This window comes from Montipora capricornis, chromosome 12 (assembly GCF_036669925.1).
Source record: "Montipora capricornis isolate CH-2021 chromosome 12, ASM3666992v2, whole genome shotgun sequence".
Classification (NCBI taxonomy): domain Eukaryota; kingdom Metazoa; phylum Cnidaria; class Anthozoa; order Scleractinia; family Acroporidae; genus Montipora; species Montipora capricornis.
Window position 1 is genome coordinate 11,546,089 of NC_090894.1, and position 22,168 is coordinate 11,568,256.

The 22,168-nt window shown below is 39.3% G+C and overlaps 1 protein-coding gene across 5 annotated transcripts in view; it reads left to right on the plus strand.

The window, feature by feature from the left end:
• The window catches only part of LOC138026484 (lactadherin-like), a 67,611-nt gene that overhangs the window by 11,044 nt on the left and 34,399 nt on the right, over window positions 1-22,168 (plus strand). The window contains exons 1-4 of one of the 5 annotated variants that reach the window (XM_068873856.1): window positions 4,208-4,306; window positions 10,948-11,316; window positions 13,911-14,248; window positions 15,870-16,506. In XM_068873856.1, coding sequence (XP_068729957.1) covers window positions 10,950-11,316; window positions 13,911-14,248; window positions 15,870-16,019 — 855 coding nt within the window. In that variant the 5' untranslated portion in view covers window positions 4,208-4,306; window positions 10,948-10,949 and the 3' untranslated portion in view covers window positions 16,020-16,506. Of the gene's footprint in view, window positions 1-4,207; window positions 4,307-6,178; window positions 6,270-6,634; window positions 6,743-10,947; window positions 11,317-13,910; window positions 14,249-15,869; window positions 16,507-22,168 lie in introns of those variants that run through there. The other 4 variants (XM_068873853.1, XM_068873855.1, XM_068873857.1 and 1 more) reach the window with 4 other exon arrangements.

Consider the following 22,168-nt stretch of genomic DNA (forward strand, 5'->3'; position numbering starts at 1 on the left):
CAGGATTAGTTTTAATGAGTTTAATTAGCGATGTCAAGTCTTGCAGGGTCTTGCAGATGATGTACACATTATCGATGCATATAACCACAGGCACCCCAAGCTCAGTGTGAGGGAAAGCCTTTGTTCGAGGCTTGGTAACAAGACTTTGTTTGTCTTTGTTTGTGGTTGCTGACGACGTTACCAAACCGAACTCAACGGTAGCCGTTTGCTGTTCAAAGTTCACGAGGATCTTTTCCATCGTCGTATCGCTTCGTTTGGGATCAAATCAAAATAACCAATCAAAAAGCGCAGATTTATAATTTTGTCCTTCTTGGGGAAAATCTGCGCGTTTTGATTGGTTAATTTGATTTGATCAAATTCCAATGATGTATGACTTCTGTCCTCAACATCTGGCGATAACAAAAACGTGAGCGAAGCTTGAAAATCGAGCAGGATCTTGAGGTTGCAGAGCCGTGTAAATGCAATGATTTTTGGCACGATGTTAGCAAACTTATTGTCTTTTTATTTGCCCAAGGCTGGGAGGCGAGCAACCTTTGGAAGTGGGAGAAATTCAGCTAAATTCTGGAGGCACTCGGCCGTGAGCGGTCTTGGAAGTTGCACGCCTCGTCTATTTGTATTGTATGTGACGACGCGTGAGATCTCAAGAGGAAATCGAAGCGTCCCAAAAACCCATCAAATCACTCAGGACAACGCAGAAATAGTGGGTGGGTGAACTTTGTTTATCTGGCTGTCCATAAAATGAATTTTCGAAAAGAAACATCGCGATTTGAAGTTTTTATGGAACATTTTCCTCGATCAGTTGAATCGGCCGTTACAACTGTCTCAAAATAACGTGACGTCACGCGCTCTCGCATCCTCAGGGTTGTCTGCCATTTGGTGGGCTCCTGAGAATTCAGAGTGTTCAGCCTTGGTATTTTATTATAACCGTTGACGACTCAATTCGCGTCGAATCTGGAAAAAAACCACACAGGAAGGAAGCGATCCACAATGGCAATAAGGTTAGGCTTAATAATTATTATGAATTGTAAAGCGCTTTGGTCAATTAGTGGAGTCAGCGCTATATAAATTATGTTAAATTAATTTTTATTGAGAGTTTTTTCGTAAAATTATCTTCTCAGGTCTTTTATCGGGATTCCCATGCAAATCCTTATATTTTTGTTGGCTTTCCCTCACACTGAGCTTGGGGCGCCTGTGATATAACATTTTCAAGGAGTATCGAATTCGCTTCCAAGGAAAAAATGAAGATTACAACTGGAAAATTATTTCCTTGGTTCCATGATAGGGAGACTGACAAAGCACAGACACAATGCTTCATATCGTCCAATTTTAGTCTCTTTTGATTAAAACAAGTTCATTCGTGACAGGTGTGTATAGTTTTTTTAGGCTACTGTTGTGACAATAAAACGATAGCTATCACATGATCATCGGTCTTGTGCGAGTGATATCCGTGGTAGCAACATAGGCCCTCTTTTCGGGCCCGAACGTTTTCGGGACTTTCCTGGGGAGGATTCGAACCGACGACCTTTGTAACACAGTTCCTTAATTAAAAGCCCGATTAAGCTAATCGTAGATTATTACGGTTTCAAAGATTGACTTATACTTTTGCTTTTCTTTAGCCTAAAATTACATAGTTAAGGCTTGTTTGACGGAGAAAAATTCATACCTCGTTTGGTACGCAATCGCGGATTAGTGTTAATGGACTTTTCAATTTGAACAAGTGGGCTAAATGCTTTTGTCTGTCATAAGAGGAGGCAGTGTGGCCGAGTGGTTAGGGCCCGTGCCTTGAGATCCAGAGATCCTGGGTTGAAAACCGCGTTCTGACCACTCACTGAATTTGTTTTCGGTAGTACTTGGTTCAATTTCCTGGCGCAGTTGTAAAATAGCCAACTGGTTTGCCTCCCGCCAGTTGGGATTCTTAACAATTGTGTCTATACAATGCTCAGAGATATTAGCTACTAGCTGCTCTGAAATCCGAGGGTAAACAAAGTTGCATTATTATTATTGTTATTATTATTATTATTATTATTATTATTTCCTATTGGGATAAACTTTTTCAACCAAAACCCGTGGCAGGGATGGCAGACAAGTTAGCGCACTTGCAAGAGCACTTGCCCCCCACAGGAGCCCATATGGTACATTTATTATGACTCTGGCCCCCCCCCCCCCCCCCCCCTCCCATGGTGGCCCGGGTGTGACTCCCAGCGTCACATGTGGGTTTTCTATTCTGCTTCGTGAGGTTTTTCTCCGGGTACTCAGGTTTTCCTCTCTCCTCAAAAACCAAACGACGTTCTTAACGCTGTGCAGTGTCCGCCAACAAGTGCCCCGGGCCAGCGCTAAATGAACCATATTCCGCTCATTCCGTTCATTCTGCTATCCATAATCGGGAGCAGAATATTCCGAAAACGGAGTAGGACCCAAAAGAACATGAATACCGTCTATTCCGTGTATTCCTATTTCGGAATCGTACCAAAGGAACGCGCCCTAATTATTGTTCTGTTTTTTTATTACCGTATCTTTACTTGCAAGAGCACTCCAGTGAAACGTGGTCTCGATTATTTATGGGTTGGGTGGGGCTCGATGCCCGTCACACCTTTTCTTAGGTCTTTGAAGAGCCAGTCTGAGTTAGGTTGCCTTTTAAACTGTTGTAACGTGCTCCTTATAGTTTTAAGATTTCTGATGGTTTGTTGTACTGCACAAACTTCAATGAGATCAATGTAAAACCCAAGTGAAATACAATGGAAGCTCCATTAAGCAGCCACCTATTAAGCGGCCACCCTCTATTAAACGGCCAGTAATCAAAGTCCCGAAATAATTGCAGAATAATATTGTAAATCAAACTTCTATTAAGCGGTCACCTCTATTAAGCGCCCGCGGCCACCTTTTGCCCGTCCCGATGAGAGTTTTCCTAATGTTTTCACCTCTATTACACTTAGTTTGGCTTTTCAGCGGCAGACGTCCTTGCACATTATTTATAAATTAATCATGAACCCGTAATGCAACGTTTTTGTTACAGACATTACCTCCTCTTCAGGTTAAAAATCAACTCAAGGAGGGATTACGTTTTTTCAAACGTTGGCCTTGTAGCACTTACATTTGAACAGACTTATCTGATTGGAGTGTGACGGTGAAGTGCTAAGTACCTACCCCATTTGAACCATGTGAGCGTTAGCCCTACTGATGGAAATGGGCCCACACAACGACAGAGAAAAACTCTGACCAGGGTGGGAATTGAACCCACGTAATCCCTCCTTGTACTTGAACATGTTCATTGCGCGCCGTGACTTTAACATCGTCAGTTCCCACAACCTATTCCCGTCTGACCTTGTAGCTCAGTCGGTACAGTAGCGGTGATCTAACCAGAAGGTCGTGGGTTCAATTTCCACCCTGGTCAGAGTTTTCTCCGTCCTTGTCTCGGCCCATTTCCATCAGTAGGGCTAACGCTCACATGGTTCATCTGGGGAGGATACCTAGCACTTCACATTACACTCTAATCAGTTAAGTCTGTAAAAATCAACTCACTTTACGCCATAGTTTAGATTGTTTATATTAAGTTGGGAGAACCTTATCTCAACATTTTCAGGAGAATTTGTTTTTTTTTAACAGTACTGTATTTTTGTTCGGTATTAGAGCTGTCTCTTGTGTGAAAGTTGTCACAAGCCTCTAAAGATGTTTGTTTTAGAATAAGGTGACGTTTCTACTGAAGATTATGCTAATCTCTGACGAAACATTATTAAGCGGCCACTGGGCCGCTTAATAGAGGTTTCACTGTAGATCGTACTTAAAGAAAGAATATGCTAATGCCGGCACATGTTTCATGACATATGATGGACACGAGCTTGACAGGTAGATATAACAAATGCCTTAATAGTACTTTGGAGTAAGTTGTCAGTTGTTAGCGATTGCTGTTGTTACAGAGGCACAGTCGAGGAATAAAGAAGAGTCAACCAAGAGTGTTAGAGTCGATTTCTGTTCCCCCAAAACTTTTTCTTTAACAACCTCTGGCTTCAAATCTAATGACACTGGTTTGACACTTTTAAAATGAAATATTAAAGTGCCATTCTCTTTGGACTCCGTCTCATCAGTTGCTGTGAAAGAGAACCTCTTTAAACAGGCTTTCTTACTTCTTCTCATTAATAATTGACTGAAAATAAATCAAATTTTTTATTGTTTACTTAAAACTGCGAATAGATAAAACATCTGGAGAAACGTCGGCATACAGTTGTTGCCATTTGAGCGGTTCGACAAATCTTCAGATCAGCTTTGTGTAAAAACTCTACCAGGCCTTTCTGTTGCTGATTATAAAAAAGTAAGCTGTTTGTTGATTCTTTTTAAGATTTACTTATACCAACCTGTAAATCGAGAGTACACTTAGAGTTTGTGTTTTTTATAACTGCTTCCTAGTTGATAATGTGTTTTTACGGCATGCACCATAGAAGATAGGGTTCGTCACATTTTCAGAAAGAGCAGTTTCATCAGTAGCATATTTTCATCATCGTTTCTAATCAATCAAGTAACAATCCACTTAAACCCATTCACAGTTTTCCCCGAGTTTTCATTTTGCAATGCGAAAATGTGATGAGTTATTAATTTTTCAGTGGCCGTCTCATCACAACAGAAGTTTGTTGAACTAGCCGGTTATACCCAAAGATCATTAGGTTGTGAATCAATTGGCTGAGTTTTTCAATTTGGGCACCAAGTAATTGACGGCTAATGCACGAAATTTAACGTTAACAACTTTTCGGAGTCCGGTCATGAAACCATTATCAAGCAATGCAAACGAGTGAAATTTATACGGACATTTATGAAATAACATACATAGAATTTTGTCAGAGGGGATCTGCCTGAACATTTAGGGTAGTCGTATTTCGCCATGAATATCATTTCAAGAATCAAGCAAATGAGATTTCTGTTTTAGTTTTCTGGAACATTAAACTAAGCTCATAGATTTTAGATTATCAAGCACAAATTAAAGGCATATTTGTTCTTTACGAATGCTAAAGGACAGTTTTTTGCGCCCTATTTGACAACGCTTACGATGGCGATGTCTTGTGGTATTTACTACTGACCAACAAAGCGCGCATCCTAAAAACTACGTTTGAATTTATCCACAAGCTCATCTTCAATAGAGGAAGTTTAATCGATTATAGAAAGAGCTTTCGATGAACATATTTTAAGCGCGGAGAATTCCCTCATCAAGTAGCACCTTATGAAGAAGTGCAATTTTGAGGTTCTCCCAGAGGGAACAAGAGAACATAGCTAAAATTTTATAAACTAAGGAACAGGGGAACAAAGACAAATATCTTAGGAAACAAGGGAACATAAGCCATTTCAGGGATCAAAAAGCTGAAAACAATTTTGGAAGTACTTTCGGGAACAAGGGAACACAAGCAAATATTTAAAGGAACAAACACCCCCCTCGGGGCCCTCAATTTTAATTAATTCAATACACGAAATAAAAGAAGGTTAACCGGTTCCTAAGTAATCTTGGGACCATCTTTACCAGAAACGATTCAAGACCATATAACCTTCGAAACTTGGACTTTGATCAGTATTCTAACTTACAATTAGGAGTTTAAGAAAAGACGACAGCTACGGCAACGATAACGCCATAGAACAGTTATATATGATTGGTTAAAGGTGGAAAAATAATCTTGCTGCAGGTGCAGCAAGCATTTTAGCACACATTTTCCGGTACTTTGCATAACAACGGCGTTATGTTATGTTTAACGCTGGATAGCTTGTGGGGTCGTGCACAAATGAAATCATCAAAGACAAATATCGGAGGCAGTGTGGCCCAGTGGTTAGGGCGCGTGCCTCGAGATCCAGAGATCCCGGGTTCAAGACCCGCTCTGGCCACTCGTTGAGTTTGTTCCAGGTAGTCCCTGGTTCAACTTCCCAGCTGCACTTGTAAATAGCCAACTGGTTTGCCTCCGGCCAGTTGGGGTTCTTAACAGTTGTTGTTGTTCTGTTCCGTTGTTTCGTTGTGTTTCATTGGCCCTGAAAAGCCCCTATGGGGAGCGGTCAATTAAGTATGTCTTGTATTGTATCATATCAAATTAAATACTTTTGTCCTTTAGTCTAAAGGTGTTTGTTTCAGAATAAGGTGACTTTTCTACTAAAGATTTTGCTAATTTCTGACGAAACCCTATTAATTAAGCGGCCACTGGGCCACCTATAACAGAGGTTTCACTGTAGATCGTACTCAAAGAAAGAATATGCTAATGTCGGCACATGCTTCATGACAAATCGGATGGGCACGAGCTTGACAGGTAGGTATAAAAAAGGCTTTAATAGTACTTGGGAGTAAGTTGTTAGTTGTTAGCGATTGCTGTTGTAACAGAAGCACAGTCGAGGAATAAAGAAGAGTCAACCAAGAGTGTTAGAGTTGATTTCTGTTCCCCCAAAACGTTTTCTCTAACAACATCCGGCTTCAAATCTAATGACACTGGTTTGACACTTTAAAAACTGAAATATTAAAGTGCCATTCTCTTTGGACTCCGTCTCATCAGTTCCTGTGAAAGAGAATTAACCTCTTTGAACAGGCTTTCTTACTTCTTCTCATTAATAATTGACTGAAAATAAATCAACATTTTTATACTGTTTACTTAAAACTGCGAATAGATAAAAAATCTGGAGCAACGTTGGCATACAGTTGTTGCCATTTGAGCGGTTTGACAAATCTTCAGATCAGTTTTGTGTAAAAACTTCTCTGCCAGGTATTTCTGTTGCTGATTATAACAAAGTAAGCTGTTTGTTGATTCCTTTTAAGATTTACTTATACCAACCTGTAAATCGAGAGTACACTTAGAGTTTATGTTTTTTATAAGACTAGTGCTTCCTAGTTGATAATGTGTTTTTACGGTGATGCACCATAAAAGATAGGCGGTTCGTCACATTTTCAGAAAGAGCAGTTTCATCAGTAGTATATTTTCATCATCGTTTCTAATCAATAGAGTAACAATCCCCTTAAATCCATTCACAGTTTTCCCCGCGAGTTTTCATTTTGTAATGCGAAAATGTGATGAGTTATTAATTTTTCAGTGGCCGTCTCACCACAACAGAAGTTTGTTGAACTAGCCGGGCTATACCCAAAGATTCTTAGGTTCTGAATCAATTGGCTGAGTTTTTCAATTTCGGCACCAAGTATTGACGGTTATGCACGAAATTTAACGTTAACAACTTTTCGGAGTCCGGTCATGAAACCATTATCAAGCAATGCAAACGAGTGAAATTTAGACGGACATTTATAAAATAACATACTTAGAATTTTGTCAGAGGGGATCTGCCTGAACATTTAGGGTAGTCGTATTTCGCCATGAATATCATTTCAAGAATCAAGCAAATGAGATTTCTGTTTTAGTTTTCTGGAACATTAACTAAGCTCATAGATTTTAGATTATCAAGGACAAATCCAAGGCATATTTGTTCTTTACGAATGCTAAAGGACAGTTTTTTGCGCCCTATTTGGCAACGCTCACGGTGGCGATGTCTTGTGGTTTTTATTACTGACCAACAAAGCGAACATCCTAAAAACTACGTTTGAATTTATCCACAAGCTCATCTTCAATAGAGGAAGTTTAATCGATTATAGAAAGAGCTTTCGGTAAACATATCTCAAGCACGGAGAATTCCCTCAAGTAGCACCTTCTGAAGAAGTGCAATTTTGAGGTTGTCCCAGAGGGAACAAGAGAACATAGCTAAAATTTCATAAACTAAGGAACAGGGGAAAAAAGACAAATATCTTAGGAAACAAGGGAACATAAGCCATTTCAGGGATCAAAAAGCTGAAAACAATTTTGGAAGTACTTTCGGGAACAAGGGAACACAAGCAAATCTTTAAAGGAACAAAAAAAAATTAATTCAATACACGAAATGAAAGAAGGTTAACCGGTTCCTAAGTAATCTTGAGACCATCTTTACCAGAAACGATTCAAGACCATATAACCTTCGAAACTTGGACTTTGATCAGTATGCTAACTTACAATTAGGAGTTTAAGAAAAGACGACAGCTACGGCAACGATAACGCCATAGAACAGTTATATATGATTGGTTAAAGGTGGAAAAATAATCTTGCTGCAGGTGCAGCAAGCATTTTAGCACATATTTTCCGGTACTTTGCATAACAACGGCGTTATGTTATGTTTAACGCTGGATAGCTTGTGGGGTCGTGCACAAATGAAATCATATCAAATTAAATACTTTTGTCCTTTGGCCATTTCAATTTCAGCAGGAATTAAGGACCGTGCTTACTATTAATCAAATTAAGCACCGTGCTTACTATTGTTATTGCGCATACGTTCTGCGCATCTCGGAATACTCGGATTTCCTATCGGCTGTGCTTATTAATATAGGGATATTTTTGCGCGGTTCAAAACTATGCGGAGAAAGCAGAACTTAGCAATTTCTCTCGGTATCCAAAAAGAAAATTGGGGGCAACCATGCATTTTTCAGAGATAATTAAGCTTCAATTTGGCAAAGAACGCCATACATTGCTTTGTATTTTAAAGCTTTTTACAAATATTGTTGATTAATTATCTTCGAAAAATGCGTGGCTAGCCCCAATTTTCTTTTTGGATTTCAATAATAATTGTTAAGATCTGCTTTTCCCGCATATTCAGTAAACCGCGCAAAAATACCTTTGAATTAATAGGCACCGTCCTTAATGTATATCAAATCACATTGGTTTTTGAGGAGAGGGGAAAACCGGAGTACCCGGAGAAAAACCTCTCGGTGAAGAGTAAAAAAGAAACAAACTCAACCCACATATGACGCCGGATCGGAGAATCGCACCCGAACCACATTGGTGGGAGGCGAGTGCTTTCACCACTGCGCCATCCCTACTTAAATGATGAATGCAAATGACTTACGATCGTGCAAAGTGCTATTTTGAGGTGGCGTTTCCCTTGACGTCGCCGTCGTTGATCTTAACGTCCTTTATACTATAAAAAATGGAAGAAACTCCGTAGGACCTCTCGGCTCCTCGTTAGAGTCAAAACTGACCAGTAATGAAAGGAATGCAGAAACAACAGCAGCTGTGCCTCATGCCACCTACGTCGTTATGAACTGATCTCTAAGCTTGACTTAATGCGATTTAGTCGTATCTTTAATTTCACATAGAGCGGTTTTCAAATGAGTGTCGTAAAACCAAAACCAAAGTAATTACTTTTGCCAATCAAAAAGGACGGAGGCAATCCGGTAAACCAATCAAAACTCGAAGTAATTACACGTAGCCGATACAAAGAGCGGGAAAATGTGCACGCGCGAGCTAGCCACGATTGGTTATGGTTTCACCTCTGATTGGTTGAAAAAGTGGCGCGAGAACTTTTAACCAATCACTGAGTGAAGTAATCATAAACGAAAGCAATTCCCTAATTACTTTCGACACTCAATTGAAAACCGCTCTATATCTGAGAGTTTTTGGGCGTTTTCCATTTACAACAAATTTCCGGAAATTTCGGTGGAAATTTCCATTGGGTGAAAAAAGTGTTCCATTTAACTCAGGTCCGTTCGCCGCCCAGTGATTGCAATTTTACGCGCCAACGGGAAAACAGGACTACCTTTTTAGAAGTTTATTCCGGAAATTTTCCAGTGGAACGAACCAAAAACGTGTGTTCCATTTACATCCCAACCAGATTTTCCGGAATTTCTTAGTAAATGGAAAACGCCCTTTATTTCTCCTTTCAATTTATTTAAATATGAGGAAATGCTTTAATTTCTCAAGCCTTAAATTATTAAGAGCTTTGTTTCAGTGTTCCCGATTAGAGCTGGGAATACACTAGAATTGAGTTCATGACGCCTGTGTAAAGGTTCTTACTTCTTACAGGGTAGTATCGAAAACGAAGCACGAAGGACCCAAAAGATCGAAAACGAAGCACCCTGTTTTCAATTTGAAGATCGCTTTGAACAGAGGCCAAAAAACACATTTACTATTGTTGATTAGAATAGAAAAATCAACTTAAATACATAAATACATACAAATCCTTTATTTAAACACGATAATGCTTTAAAGCAATGACAGCGCGACGCACAAATTAATGTGGTAATTCGATATATGTTTCACCCTTCGAGTCTTGTAAGTCGTCCAACATGTAAACTTGACAGTAGATCTAACTTTTCGGTTCTACACGATGGATCGTTTTCGTCCTGACAGAAGTTACGCGTATTATAAATGCCCAACAACAACAAATACAACAACTTTATTACCCTTTTTAAGTAAAAAGAAAGATTAAAAATATGGAGAACAGCAAGGGTAACAGTTACTTAGAATAATTAAAAAGCTAATCTTGCTGAGCAACACTAATTTTAATTAATAATTAAATTGATTGAAGTTGGCAATAAAGAGTTGGTAATCGAAAATAAATGGAATAAAAAACAAAAATAATTCAACGATAATAAATGAAAAGCAAGGGGAAAAGAGAGCCAGTAAAAACTATAGAGAATTTGTTCACTGTATGAAATACTCAATAATTTATGAGTAGCCCTGTAAAGGTTGAGTTTCAGTTGCTCTTTTATAAATTTTGGGTTGGGGGAAGCTGTTTTATGTTCTCATCTAAATCATTCCAGGCTGCAGCCACCGCATGGTGAATGTTGAATTTGCCATAGAGTTTAAATTTGAGTTTATTTTGATCAATTCAAGTTATGCTGCCAAATTCTCGTGTTTCAAAGAGCCAGCGGCGAAGCATTGGATGTTCTTTAAAAAGTAACTCCTTCCATAAATATCAAGAATTTGTATCTCCTTCAAACATACCATTATCAATCCTAATTAGTTGTTACATACTTTACTTTCCTGCTCAGAACTTTCGCGATTTATATTGATATGACGTTGTCTGCTCAAGCGCCTTGTGACTAAGGGCCTAAGCTTTATGAATCTGAATCAAACTCACTAGCGCGCTGTAATAAAATACTCTACAACTGTGAAAATTTTAAATTGTTCTTTGTCGACACAGGAATGAGTTTTGCCGTGAAATCTCTACTCATTTACTTGGTGTTGAGGTCAGAATTTGCGAGTTCTTGCACAGCAACTTACTCCGTGCAGGGACAAGTTCTTCGAAACCACACCATCAAGACAGAGACCGCAGACAAAATAGAAGATTGTATCGTGCGTTGCATGGCATATCCTGGATGTAAAAGCAGCAACTTTTATCGCGTGGACAAAAGATGTGAACTGAATGACAAGACGCATGCCTCTCACCCAGAAGACATGAGACGTGAGCTTTATACAAACTACATGATAAACACTCTGCGATCTATACCTTGCAAAACTCAGCTCGATTGTGGCATGGATTTGATATGCACACCGTCCCTGATTTGCGAAGGTATGTCATGCCCAAAAATGAAGTAATAAGCACTTTAAGGTCTACGGAGGCAACGTCAAAGAAAACGTCATCTCGAAATATGACTTTGCACTATCGAAAATCTTTGGCGATTATTCCATCTTGTTTACGTCGTACAATGTGGACGAAGAATCCTAAAAGTAAATTGGTGCGAGCGATTTCAGAGTGAAAATAGAGAATGAAAGATTCTCTGTCGCATTCTTGCGTTATCTTCAAAACCTCAAATTTGGTGATTTCATGTCGTTGTTATGTAGATGAAATAAAATGCGTGCCATACCTGCAGCACATGCAATTATTTTCCCTCTATTAACCAATTATAAATTATTGTTCTGTGGCGTTTTCATTGGCGTAGCCGTCGTCGTTTCTTAAACGCTCTATTAGGGAGATTAGGCAGCTTACGAAACGACGACGCCGACTGCATCGACGACGCTACAAAAACAATGGTTCTGCACGTTCTGCACGTGCGTTTTACATTTTGGTACATTTCTTTGGCGTCATCTCCTAAATGACGACGTGAAATGACCAAATTCAAGGTTCTGTGGACGACGTTAGCACATGACGATGAATTTTCAGTTCTCTCTCTACCCTTCCAGCCCACTCATACCAGTTTAATTCCTCGACAGTTACTACACATTTTTAACACGAAGCGACATGAAATAGTTTCGTAGTGATATGAATAACGCGAATTTGTATTTTTAAATGAAGTCCTCGTAGCCGACGTCGTCCTCGTTTCGTAAGCTCCCTATTACGCAAAGACGTCGACGACGGCTACGAAAACACCACAAATGAACAAAACCAAGGCTCTGTACGCCCCGCACGTGCGTTTTGCGTTTTGGTACATTTCTTTGCCGTCCTCGTCCTGCCAACGACGTGAATTAAAGGGGCTAGGTCACGCAATTTTAGGCAATTTCAGCACTGATCGAATGGTCATATAATTAACTAAAATATCAAAATAACTGTTCAAAACTATAGGAGAACTCTAACAAAACACAGGGAAGCGAAGAAGGGACATGGATGGACAAAACTGGAGAGGATTGAAATGGATTGAATTTGGGTAAATTTGAAAAACGTCGGCCAACCTTTTTTCAAATTTATCTCTGTCTATATCGAAATGTCATTTACACTGCTGGAAAATCATTCTCAGTTGTTATGGGGCCGTGATTTTGCAAATGAAAGACTCTTGCTCTGCGAATTTGACGTTTAGAGCTCATAATTAACAAAATTAAACAAAAGTACCTAAAATAGCGTGACCTAGCCCCTTTAACCAAATTTGAGGATGAGCAGAGGACTTGAGAACCTGAGGAAACAATGCTATGCAATGTTGATACACACTTTCCATGGCAAACGACTTCCGGTTGGGCTTCTAACAAATTATTGCTACAACGGGAAATAATATCTTTTTACCACAATTTCTTGTAATCTCGCAATCTGATTGGCTAATTTGCAGTTGTCGATAAGAATCTAAACAAAGCTGTACGCGTCATTCTCGCGTCAATTTGTCACGCGATGTAATAGCCAATCAGGAACGCCCATTTTGGGAAATAAACCAATCATATTGAGAGAAAGTTTTAGACAACGCTTCTCTTTCTATGTGTCATGATTTTGGTCACGCTCTGAAATAAAAACTTTCTTTGGCGTTGACGACATTTTGACCACTGTGATGACGAATATCGTTGTCGATAAAAGTACAGACAACGCTGAACCACTTTCGATTGGTTAATTAGACAACTTTGGCGTCGGCTTCGTCCTTGCGTATGCTCCCCATTACGAGGGCGCGTTGGATATGAGGTGGTAAATAGGCAACAACGCTATGGGCTATAACCAGTCTCATATCCAATAAGCTCGCATGGAATAATTGTTTTATTAAATTTCCATTAAATTCGGAACTGTTTGACTTATGAAAGGACAGAATATTGTCTCCGTTGTTACCGTGAAACGATCAACGCAATCAGTTTCCATATAAGGCTATTACGGTATATGAGCTGATAACCGAGATTGAATGAGCCAATCAGAAAGCGAGAAATGCAATTCCCGAGATTTAAAGTTAAACGACTGGCAAAATGGACATTATAATCGACAGGCTGTGTAATGAGCTGAAGTGGAGTGCAGTAACAATTTGAACTCGATACCATATTGTTAGGAGTCATGAGGCTAATTTAAGTCAATGAAACCTACAAGATCATTTTCGTCAAAAAAAGTTGCGATTTATTGTTTTGTATTTTACCTAAAGGTCTATAGAGAGCAGGAGAGACACATTAACTTTTAAATATGAAACAGCGATTTTCAATCTTGCAGACATTTCTTCAGTGTAAGAGTTACATGAGATGAAAATCTGAATATAAATATCAGATAAATGTTAATGAGTACAATTGAAACATTTCAAAAATGTCTAAAGAGTGCAAATTGCAGAAATTGGCTTAAATTAACATGTCGAAGTTGTTGATTAAGGGAACGGTTTTCCCATAGGATGTTTAAGGCTTCTTTTGTATTGATATCGAGTCCCAGTGATTGCTTTCAAGTAATCCAGCTCAAGAATAACATGAAGTCTTCAAAATTCGATATCACTTTGACCACAGAATGCCGCAGTTATCCCCTTGGAATGGAAAGTAGGGCAATACCGAACTCAGCGGTGACGGCTTCTTCAACGTGGCATGGATTGACGGGATATGGACCCTGGCAAGCCAGGCTCAACAATGCGGAGAACGGTCAAACAAGTAGTGGCTCTTGGTCGGCAAGTAAAAATGCCGTTGGAGAGTGGTTGCAAATTGACCTTGGCAAGGAGACAGTAGTGACAAAAATAGCCACACAGGGGAGGCCTCTTGATTATCTACTTCAGTGGGTATCTTCATACAAAATTCTGTTGAGCTTGGACGGAACAAACTGGAATGCGTATCGAAGCGATGGTTCTGAAAAGGTAATATAACTGTCGTTTAAGAAAGGCATTCTCAAGACCAATAGTAGAGAAATAAATAACTTATACAGGGAAACATTGCTAGTGGGAAGAAAGCTTAAAATAGAGTAGACAAAAAAAGGGACCATTATCATGGAGGTTTCGCTGTTTCTAGGTCGTAAAAGCGTTTAAATGATAAACTAAGAACCGTAGCTCACACTTAAAACATTTCTAACAACTCCGGCAGTCTAAGGTATATCCACAACCCATGAAGAATACATCGCTGGATGAGCTACCAGAATGAAGGAGGGGCAGAGGGGGGGGGGGGCAGCTGTTAAGCTATAACCTAATCACCTTTGGCAGAACAGTGACCCCCTACTGCGTATTTTTCTTGGCCACATTTCTTAGCCCTCTCACTTTAAATAATGGGTTTTCGCAGCAGCTGTGCATAGCTGGCAATTTCTTAACCACATTTGAAAAAAAGATGGTGAAATTTTTCAAATTCAGTTCAATCCAATATTTTATCCTTACCTGTAAATGACGAAAAATACTCTCAGTTCATTTGTAAGGTTCAGTGATCAACAGACGTTTTCAATTTTCATTAAATAGGATTTTTTCGCGAATAGCAAAGAGCGGAAAAGCAAGCAAGCGAAAGTGGTGAATGTGCCCCTGTAAAAAAAAACACTTCCTTTTTTCCTTCAAATTTTGAAAGTGTGTTTGCTTAACACCTGACGGGCAAAATTTTGACTTTGATTTTTCTCCAAATGCCGTTTATTTTGAGTGTAACTTTTGGATTTCACGGTCAGCCATTACTCACATTCAAAACAAACCGATTGAACCTCAGAGGGTTGGATCCAGGAAAAAGTGGCGTCAAAGGCTCACTAGCTTAAAATTTCAGCGTTTGAATGCAGCTTGTGATATATGCAAAACGCGAGTTTAACAGTCTGAAAGCCCAAAATTCCCGTAAAGTAAAGTAAAGCAACCATATTTAACGTCGATAACTCGTAACAGTAATTCAACTGACAAACCTGAGGTCGACGGTGCGCTCATTTTACTCCCCCTCTCCATCAGTGCTCCGTTTTACGGGTATTTAAAGCTACTTAGCTACACGGAAAGGAAAGAAGTCGAAACAAGGATGCGAGATCCGGGAATCGAACTCAAGACCTCTTGCACCAAGGCCGCGCACTAACCGACTGTGCCATCCTTGCTCCTTGCTGTGCTGCATATTAATTCTGCGGCGTACACAAGCATTGCATTTTAAACTAGTGAGCCTTGACGTCATTTTCTCCTCGATCCAGCTCTTTCAATTTCTTGAAGTTAGTAAATAGGAAAATTCCAGTTAAAATAAACAGGCATCTTTTTAAATCAAGGCTTAAAACTTTGGTCGCTTAGTGTTTAGTTAACATAGATTTGAAATCCAAAGAAAATAAGAATTGATTTTTTGGTCACAGCGGCACTTTAACGGTTCTTTACTTATACGAGTTTGAAATATTTTCTCCAGATAAAACCTGCCGTTTCATCTTTACAGCTCGACCACGGATATATGGTGGTTCGCTGTGACGTCAGAATCTACGAAAAGACTGACATATAACAAATTAGCAGAGCACCACTGCAACATAATTGCGACATTGTTATTTTTTTCCAGGTTTTTAAGGGAAATTCAGACACTGGAACAATCGTCTCGCACAAGTTGGTGCCCAGAATTACGAGCAGATATGTTCGCTTTTCTGTAATGTCATGGCATAATCACATATCCATGAGAGTTGAGCTGTATGGTTGTGTCAATGGACCATAACTTTCAATTAATTCAGTTCAAACTTCGATTTGGTATATCAGGCAAAACCTTATAGCCAAGGATTATGCATACTACAAAAAAGAGATCTGTATCTTACTTATCCCGCATGAGAGATTGTTACAGCAACTAATTTAGATTGAAATTACTATTACTATGTATAGGTAACCTGTGGGAGCAAGTTAAGGATTATTTCACGAGTGTTTTCAAAGTGTTGAAAAAATAGCAAAAATTTGTACTTTTTCTAGCATTTTTATTTTCGCTGGCAGTTTTCATTTGTTTTGATTATCATGTCTTCTTCATCAGCAAAACGGGGGAAAGCTGATTCAGCCATTCACCAAATTTTATAACTAGCCAGTAGCATTTCAGTAATACGAAAATTATTAATTGGTTCAAACTTTGCTTGTGTGACGATCCTTGAAAAGTAGTTAGGAATGGAAGAAGACTAGAGAGAGAGGAAAAAGAAAATTAAATTGGGATTCAGTTAAAATAGTCATCGTCATTTTCCATCATCATCTTTATCCCGATCATTATAATTGTCCTAAAGTACACAATGAGCGCTTTAAAAATTCTTTCTTTAATCGCTTGATTTTTAAACATGATTTTTTTTAGAGTAGTTTTATCAAACGTAGAAATTTGTAACTTAAGATTCGTATGTAAATCTTTGGAGGAAGAAAGACTATTATTATTATTATTATTATTACTATTATTATTGTTGCTGTTATTATTATTATTATTATTATATTTTTATTATTATTATTGTTAACCAAGGAGGGTGAGGACTACTGCACTACAACGTCGTGGATTCACGCCAAAGTCTCATTCGTCCTCCTGAGGTCTGCACTACGGTGCTTTAGAGGCTCACGTTGTACGCGAAGAGTTCCGTTGAATAATACCAGAAACCCATAAGGGTTGAAACGTATAACGGCCCCTTGTGTGCCGTCATGATGGATTATGATAAATGCGTAAGACATTGGCTTTTTTTTTTCTTTAACTTAAAATTTTCTTTTTCCTTTTTTTTTTAAATTATTATTATTATTATTATTATTATTATTATTATTATTATTATTATTATTATTATTATTATTATTTCCTATTGGGATAAACTGTTTCAACCAAAACCCGTGGCAGGGATGGCAGACAAGTTAGCGCACTTGCAAGAGCACTTGCCCCCCACAGGAGCCCATGTGGTACATTTATTATGACTCTTGCCCCCCCCCCCCCCCCCCCCTCCCATGGTGGCCCGGGTGCGACTCCCAGCGTCACATGTGGGTTCTCTATTCTGCTTCGTGAGGTTTTTCTCCGGGTACTCAGGTTTTCCTCTCTCCTCAAAAACCAAACGACGTTCTTAACGCTGTGCAGTGTCCGCCAACAAGTGCCCCGGGCCAGCGCTAAATGAACCATATTCCGGTCATTCCGTTCATTCTGCTATCCATAATCGGGAGCAGAATATTCCGAGAACGGAGTAGCCAAAAGAACATGAAAACCGTCTATTCCGTGTATTCCTATTTCGGAATCGTACCAAAGGAACGCGCCCTAATTATTGTTCTGTTTTTTATTACCATATCTTTACTTGCAAGAGCACTCCAGTGAAACGTGGTCTCGATTATTTATGGATTGGGTGGGGCTCGATGCCCGTCACACCTTTTCTTAGGTCTTTGAAGAGCCAGTCTGAGTTAGGTTGCCTTTTAAACTGTTGTAACGTGCTCCTTATAGTTTTAAGATTTCTGATGGTTTGTTGTACTGCATAAACCTCAATGAGATCAATGTAAAACCCAAGTGAAATACAATGGAACCTCCATTAAGCAGCCACCTATTAAGCGGCCACCCTCTATTAAACGGCCAGTAATCAAAGTCCCGAAATAATTGCAGAATAATATTGTAAATCAAACTTCTATTAAGCGGTCACCTCTATTAAGCGCCCGCGGCCACCTTTTGCCCGTCCCGATGAGAGTTTTCCTAATGTTTTCACCTCTATGACACTTAGTTTGGCTTTTCAGCAGCAGACTTCCTTGCACATTATTTATAAATTAATCATGAACCCGTAATGCAACTTACGTTCTAATTCGCTGCGCTTAAACGAACGTAAATTATTTTCACCTTAAATGCTTTAGAAATGCAACACCAAAGGAATGATGGTTGGATGCTCAGGCAATCCAAGCTGACATTTATTAATACATTTGACGAAAGAATATTACAGTTAATGTGCCATAACAGTTACAATCCCAAATTATCAGATATTGCTAAACGTTTAGATACGTCTTCAAGGGCATGCATGTCTTTAGCATAGTCCGACTTCCAGCGACCATGTAATTTAAGTAAACGTTCCGATAAACTGGTGCTGTTACTAACAACGGATGTAGCTCCTCCCGATCTTAAACTATGCAGGCCATACAAATTGTAATCTAAGCCAAGATCCTTAAGACAATTCTTAAATACCTCCCTACATCTCGTGTATGAGAGCTTATTTCCATACAACTTGTAAGTATTGGAAGATTTGAACAATCTTAACGGTCTAAAGAGTGGTAAATTGCTATTAAGATCTACCTCAGCCATCCGAATGTACCTTTCTAGAAGGGCAACAGGACAATATTTACTAAATAACGTCTTAATGTAAACTTTATTCCCTTCTCTGTAAACATCATTCTTGGCACGAGGCACAAACACACACAAATGATTGGGCAAAAATTCCAGATGGTTAAGCAAAATACTACTAAATTCATCTTAACGAAAGAACCCCGCGAATCCTAACGAACACATGCAGGCTAAACGCAAATCTTTCAGATTAGCTGACGGACCAGCATACTTATCAATGATTTTCTTAATAATATCGCCAGAGATGGGTTCCTTCTTAGCAACAGCTGGTTTACTACGTTTAGCCGCTTCTAGCAAATTATGACAAATTTCCGCATCCAAAGGATTGTTAATGATGCCGGGAATAAAGGAATGAAACCATTTAAGGGCTGCAAGTGTCAACGATAGTGTTGCATAAGACTTGGAACTAACATATACCTTATGAAGGTAAGCAATTACAATCAAAACCGAGAAAGGAGGCGACAGCTGAATACTGGACAAATTACACCATCTTGAAAACTTGACAATTTCTTTTGTATATCTTTTAACTGTAGAATCCGCCTTAGACTTCATTAACAAGGCCAGGAGATCTTTGGTGTTTGGTTTAACGTGGTCCGGGATGTTTTCCTAATAACCTTGAGTGGCAAACATCTATTGAAAAACAAAACAAGACAAAAGAGAACAGAAAACATGAAAAGCAACCACCACAAAGTAAATACAAGATTCATAGCAATACCAGACTCCGAAATCAGGCCAGCGCCTCCTTTCAATCGCATGGACAAGCGTTCTACTAACGTCACATAAATAACCTTAGAATATAAACTGTAGACGATAAACTGCTCTCCCAACCCAAAGCCAGAGCCCTCTTATGTATGAGTGGACAAGCGTCCTTATACCTACTAGACAAATCTCAAATAAAATCATTGCTGATCATCATAACGTAAACGAGACCCAGTGGCCAAGCAATCAAAACTTCATACGGACAGCTAACATTTGTCCAAAGAATCTCTTAGAGCCTAACAAGGAATTGGTGTTCCGCCCATGTTTCAGAACATTCCTTCCGCTAAACAACTTATAATCCATGACAAAACTAAAAAATTTTCTGCCAATAATGGGCCAAAAATACGACGAAGGCCAGAATGGTACAACTAAAGTCGCCACGGCCTTGGATGTATACAAATAGTGAATTGTTCTATGGATTAGATTTACCGGGGGAACAACCAAACAATTTTCCCCTGTCAAATTCTGAACGAAGAAATCCACTCCGCTACATCCTGGGTTCCAAAACCTTGAATAGAACTTTTTAACTTTCGTATTATAGAAATTGGCGAAACAGTCCACTGTATGTGGACCCCAAGTATAATCCAGGAATTCAAAAAAGGAAGTTGTAATTTGCCAATCGTCTACATCAATAATACGACTAATAAAATCCGCCCTATCAATCTTAGTTCGGGGAATCCATTACAATTCCAGTTCAATTCCATTATCAACACAGAATTAAAATCTTAAGGGCTATAACATGTAAATCTTTTCTCATGCTTACAACTTGGATAATTCTACAGGCATTTTGACTGTCAGAAAACCATTTAATGTAAGAGCCTTTAAGAAGGGGCAAAAATGACTCAAGCGCAAAAACAATAGCTGTTAACTCCCTCCAAGTGGAACTCATACCACACTCGTTTACATGCCATTGCTTATGACATACCTGATCCCCGTTAACATTTAAAATGTGCACCACATCCTGTAGCACTAGCGTCAGAATAAACAACATATTTAGACGGTCTGAACGGAGGATCTATACTCTTCAAATTCAGTCTATCTAAAGTGGTTTCCCAAAACTCAATTTCTCTTACACGATACTGATCCAAAGTAAACTTCGAATCCCAATCCTGCGCTGCTGCTACAGATATTGAGCAATATCTGGTCATAATTCTGGAGATGTTCCCAAACACTGCCCCGGCGGAAATAATCTTACCCAAGATGGAAGCTAATTCCCTGGCAGATACGTTAAAATGTTTTTGAGACATACTTCGAACACAGCCCGCAATACTAGACAACCGTCTATCCGAAATTCGAATAGTTCCGTGACTAGAGTCCCAAACTATACCTAACCATTCAATGACCTGACAAGGAGTCCAATGGGACTTCTCGTCGTTGGTAATAAAACCGGCTTTATATAAATCAGATCTAACACAGACGGCTAACGCTGCACAGGAGAATTGATCAGCCTCAATTAACCAACCGTCGTCCAGGAATATAGCAACACTGATCCCGTGGATCCTCCAATATTTTTCGAGTGGCTTAAGGCACTTAGTAAAGATAAAAGGGGCTGAAGCTAATCCAAAAGGTAAAACAGTAAATACGAAATACCTGAACTTAGTATCACCTGAAAACTTCCACGCGAAACCAAAGAAAGTCTGATGATTTGCACAAATATCGATATGATGATATCCACTCTTTAAATCAAACGAAATCATGAAAGCTCCTTTTTGGAAATAAGACAAGGCTACCTTCCAGTCTTCGTATTTGACTCTTGTTTGATAAGATTTTTATTAACGTACCTTAAATCTAATATTAACCTCTTCTTCCCATTTGGTTGAACGGACACAGATAGAGGGTTAACCACATAAGGGGGAGCTTGGACGTCTACCACCCGATACGTATACAAAAGTTCTAAAATTGTTTCCTCGACAAATTTTGGATAATGCAAAGAAGACATATTGTTATTGAGAACGTTCCCGGAGGGAATTGTCTCGAAAGGAAGACGATAGCCGTCTTGAATGATCGATAAAGTAAACTCAGGCGCACCTATATCATGCCAGAAAGATATATTTCTCCTCAAACTGCCTTTGACCTGCAATGCGGCCGACCCAGTCAAGCTTTCATGTTCGTAATCATTTATTACCTCGATAAGTTCGTCTAAAGGAGCGTCATTAACACTAAAATTTGGATGCTCCATCACTGAATCCTCCTGATCCGGGCTTAGTAGGTGTGGCGCTGCTCGAATAAAGGAAACCGCTTCTGTTGGACTGTGCGACAAAAGGGTTTCCGACTCTGCAGTCCTTGGCCCAGTGCCCGGCGCGATTGCATCTGTAACAACGGTTGACGCCTGCAACATATTCTGAACGGCCTGGGAAAAAGAAATTAGAACATGATGAAAAAATTAAAAAACTGGCAAGGGCGGGCGGGTGGGGCTACAAACTTCAATGTGAGCATGGAAAGCGAGAGTGAGAGGACTAACTCACACTGCACAGACTTTAAATACTGAAACCCCACCAATCAGAAATACCCAAGGGACACGCCCAAGCGGCGTGTCCTGCTAATGAACTGTAAAAACCGCATACCAGCAGAAAATATATTTACGTTCTAATTCGCTGCGCTTAAACGAACGTAAATTATTTTCACCTTAAATGCTTTAGAAATACAACACCAAAGGAATGATGGTTGGATGCTCAGGCAATCCAACCCAACGTGAGATATCACAAAGAAATGAAAGGTCTTACCGCGAAAAAGCTGAACATCGCTAGTAGATTTAAACTTTTTAGAAGTATTGCCCAAAATAGTCTTGAATGCCTTTC